At 37.1% G+C, this 4851-nt stretch overlaps 1 protein-coding gene across 1 annotated transcript in view; it reads right to left on the bottom strand.

The window, feature by feature from the left end:
- Window positions 1–2996: 2996 nt before the first annotated feature.
- LOC103391662 (glycogen phosphorylase, muscle form) overlaps window positions 2997–4851 on the bottom strand; it is a 21392-nt gene continuing 19537 nt past the window's right edge. The window contains exon 19 of the mRNA XM_025062224.1: window positions 2997–4103. Coding sequence (XP_024917992.1) covers window positions 3954–4103 — 150 coding nt within the window. The 3' untranslated portion in view covers window positions 2997–3953. The remainder of the gene's footprint in view (window positions 4104–4851) is intronic.

The following is a 4851-nucleotide window of genomic DNA, read 5'->3' as shown; positions in this document are numbered from 1 at the left end:
ACACCGGAGTCCAAATTCAGCCTGGCTCCAGTCCAGCCAGTGCTTGACTTCCCACTCGGACCACTGCCTTGGATCTGGACGGGAACACGTACAGTGAGAGTTCAGTGGAAGCTGCCGCAGTGATGATTAAACACTGTGCGGGATCTTCAGACTGTACCTGGTGGAAGGTGACAGGCGATTCGTTCCTGAGTGAAACCAGCAAAACTGGCCTCAACTGCCAGGCTTAGGACCTCATTACTGCTGGGGGTGAGAGGAGGGATGTCCAGGGCGTCCAGCTCTGGGAGGTAAGACAAAATGTTGACTTTCAGAAGACACTAACTCATATATTTAATTGTGAACAAACATTAGTAACAGTTTAACCTTCTAACCTTCTCCAGCTAATGTTTTCCAAATATTTTTAAATATGTTTTACTTCAAATAAAAAAACTTTCTTGTTAATGGAGCGCTACAGTAAGTTAAAGCTAATTGCCATCTGGCTAAATATATGATGCTATTTATGGAACTTACGAGAGACAGTTAATTTCTGTATTTTATGTGGCACTACTTTGATGTGAAGAATAGGACATCCTTTAAATACATTGGGTATTTTGTAATGTTTTTTAGATATTTGATCGCTCTCTCAATTTAAAAATTTTAAAATCCTGAAATGATATTTTGATATAATCTTTTTCATATTTATTATAATAGAAAATGAGAAAAAATATTCTTGTTACCATGTATGTGTGGCTGTAAAAGTTTTTCTATTTGGCTAACTGCGTGTGCTAAATAGCTTGTTTATATATTTGTAACCATAAAAGTTTGTGAGTTAGTCTCTAATGACTATTCATAAGCATATTTGAGGTCTTATTTTATTTTTGTATATTATATAAATATATAATTTTATATATCCTCCTTGGCAACATCGAATCCCAGTTAGGGTGGTTGGTACCTTCCAGTGGACTCACCACCTGCAGGAAGGTTCAGGGGGGTTGGTACGGTGCAGTGTGATTTGAGTGGAGGCTGCTGCCCCCATGACCCGGTAACAGATAAGTGGATGAAAATGGATGGATGGATATTATGTTTTATATATATATATATATATATCTTTCATGCATTTTAAATTGGTGGAGCACTGTTTATGCTGTTACAGTTTTGTATAGTATAATTATAATTTATATCTACATATATCTACATATACCAATTGTATATTTTTTCAAAATCATTGTATATTATTTTATATTATATATGTAAGTATAGACTGTTTAAGAATCAGGACATACATTTAAAAAAACATTATCAAGTATACAGAAGTATACATTTTTATATTTTTATTATATTGTGGTATATAATATAATGTCCTATGATATATTATTAAATTATATATATAGTATTATTTTATGTAAGTATAGATTGTTTAAGGCATCAGGACATCCATTTTTAATTCTTGATATTGTATTCAAAGAAAAGCAGGCACCTTGTCAATCTGTAAAGAACTATGACAAAAAAATTTGCAAAAATTTGTAAAACAAAATCTGAAACGATAATTTTTTTAATTAATATTGTTAAATCAATATTATGTATATTTACGGTCAAATATTTGATTAAACAGAGGTGCGTGTGCTTGCACAGAATTCGATTACATAAAACATAATAGATAATATAATATAAACAAACGACTTTTTTCAATATATTTTGTACTAATGAAGCATCAAAGACATATGTTTTCTGATGTTTAAAATTTGAGCAAATCAATAATAATAATCGCGTCTTACCGTTAGTGCTGTCATCCATCTCAGTGTATGAGGAATCAGGGATCAGGTGAAAGAAACAGAGAGGACAAAGAGGGGAATTTGACTCTAATAGGACAGCTAGGAGGGGACACATGTTGATTGACAAGTGTCCGTCAGGGGATGTGGGTGGGACAAGAGGCTGAGTGCCGGGCAACCTTTGTTCCCTAAACAAGAATCTTTAGCTGGATTTATTTCTTCATTATTATTATTATTTATTTTAGTTTAGAATCATCTTCAATTTGAATCCCTCTGTTAATTTTCCACCTACTATTTCACACTGATAGCACATGGAGACAATCCCAGCTGTCACTGAGTGACAGTGAGGGTGAGTACACCATGGACAGGTCCATCACCAGTCCATAACTGGACTCTCTGGTGTTGTCACATTTTTTTAAAAAATGCTTGAAATGCCAAGCATATACTAGTTATTAGATACTATATTATATATACTCTATTATACTATAATTTAAATGTATAAGTTAGAGTTAAAAATTTTGAATATTGTGAAAAACTTTTTCCTTTTTATCCATCCATCCATCCATTTTATATATATATACACACACAACATTTTTGAGCTGTATCTGTATATATCTTATATATATATCTTACGTAATTGGTCTCAAAACTGTTATTTGTTTACTGCAAATAATTTCTCTTTGTACGTCTTTGTGTCATTAACAGGTGAAACAAACAAATACTCTTCCACGTGGGGGGAGCAGATGACATGTACAGTAAAAGCAAAAACCCAAGGGACTCAGACCTACTTAAGAAGATCTTGGTGTGTGGCTTTCTTCAATTTCTCCCAGTCTGCCGTAGTTGTGATCAACGAAACAGGCCCAAGTTTCACACTGAGTAAGTAAATTATGAGTTAATTGTAACAGTAAGATCGTTGTATTTCATTACATATACTTTTTGCTATTGTTTTGTATTGCATCAATACAAAAGTCCAATTATATATTTCTTACTACCACTCTGGTGCTCACCACAGATTTATAATTAAGTCATTCCACTTTCCACCTTAGGCCCTTATAATTATATATTATATACTGTAAATATATGAAATACTAATACTAGAAAGAAAATGTATCTGCAGAATGTCTTCTTTACATGATTGCCGTTTTACTTGTGTCTGTTCCAGTGGTGGAAAGAAAATGTATCTGCAGAATGTCTTGATTGCTGTTTTACTTGTCTGTTCCAGTGGTGAAAAAATCACACGCACGTATAAAATAGTAAATTAGATTTCTCATTTATTGACTAAAAAGAACAAAAATAACAAGCAGTGAGTGAGAGTTTTGATGTCGGGTACAATGACAAGCTGTCTCTGCAGCACCACAGATGGGACGGGACAGCAGGCCGTTACAGTACATCGATAAAGCTAAAGTTACACAGTGCTATAGACTTATATGGGAAAACACACAGCTACGTCACAGAACACACACACACACACGCGCGTTTCCATTAAAGGAGGTTTGTTACGGCTCCGAGGCTTCTAACACTGAAATACAGCAGAGATAGGCAGACATGCTGAGGAGGTTTACACACACGTATGGATACATTCAGCAAACATTAGACACCAACACAACAGCTGAGACACTCGCAGTGGTTTGGATGTTCTTCTGCTTTAAGGCCATGGTCAACGATTATCACTCACTGCCCTGGAAGACGTGTGCGCAGCTCGGAAACCGAAACGCATTGAAATGAAAGTTGGTATTAGTGATGATGTCAACGTGACATCTCATACTGACCGTGTGACCTGATGTACTGCAAACCAATAAAAATGGTAGGAGTGCTTAATTAGTCTGGTTTGGTCTGACAGACAGGTATTCATAATCTCTCCACTAGGGGGCATATTCTGACAGAAGAGTGGTTTTTTAGGTTGTTAGCATGTCAAAATAATAATGTGAAATATTATATGATGTTATAAAGGTTAACATGTTAAAACAAATATTTAATCCTTTAATCAATAAACATACTGAAAAACATGTTTAATGCTTTGTTGACAGGTTGGTGAGGATCTGATCCACTGGTGCACTGAGGCGAAAAGGAGAACTAATGTAAGGTAAGCAGTAATGCCACACAACACAGTGTACAAGCTACAGGCTTCATCGGCTCGTTGGACCACAGTGAGGAGCTACAGTGATGACAGGGAGGAGAAAGAGGAGTAGGAGGAGTAGTAGTTGTGGTTTAGCGAGGGTCGTCAGGAGCTGCGATCTTCTCCAGACTGGGCTCCATGCCCCAAATCTCTCGGGCGTATTCAGAAATAGTGCGGTCGCTGGAGAACTTGCCGCAGCCGGCGATGTTGTGGATGACCATCTTGGTCCACTCTTTAGGATCCTGTTGACGCCAAAGAGTCACAGAGATCAGCAAAACATATATTTATATACAGTAACATAGTAAATATATAATAACATATTATTAATATATATCATGCGCCATAACAAAATCTCTACCTCAGTTTTCAATTCTTACTTTAATTCCTTTTTAGGCTTTTTGGGAAAATGAAAGTAATATCCAGGGTAGTTTTTCACACACCTAAATGTTTTTTGGTAATTTTGGACTTATTATGTGGGTTTCTTTGATATTGTACCTTTGAAGATATTACATATTTCCACTGTCATTTATGAGACGTTGAATAGAATTGAAGAAGTTCATGTTAGCATGTCCTTTAAAGTTGAATGTTACTCATTTTATATCACTCCACTAATATACTAATATCAGTGCACTAATATGTATTGGACACTAGTTTGAAGAGAGGGGCTGAGCTTTCAACTGATCACCACCTGGTGGTGAGTTGGCTCCGCTTACGGGGGTTAAAGCTGGATAGACCTGGCAGACCCAAACGTATCGTGAGGGTCTGTTGGGAACGTCTGGCGGAATCCCCGGTGAGGGGGGCCTTCAACTCCCACCTCCGGGAGAGCTTTGAACAGGTCCCGAGGGAGGCTGGAGACATTGAGTCTGAGTGGACTATGTTCTCCACTTCCATTGTTGATGCGGCTGTCCGAAGCTGCGGTCGTAAGGTCTCCGGTGCCTGTCGTGGCGGCAATCCCCGAACCCGGTGGTGGACACCGGAAGTAAGGGAAGT

This window comes from Cynoglossus semilaevis, chromosome 1, assembly GCF_000523025.1.
Source record: "Cynoglossus semilaevis isolate Cse_v1.0 chromosome 1, Cse_v1.0, whole genome shotgun sequence".
Lineage (NCBI taxonomy): Eukaryota > Metazoa > Chordata > Actinopteri > Pleuronectiformes > Cynoglossidae > Cynoglossus > Cynoglossus semilaevis.
The sequence above is the reverse complement of the archived record's forward strand: the minus strand, read 5'-3'. Positions and strand labels throughout refer to the sequence as shown.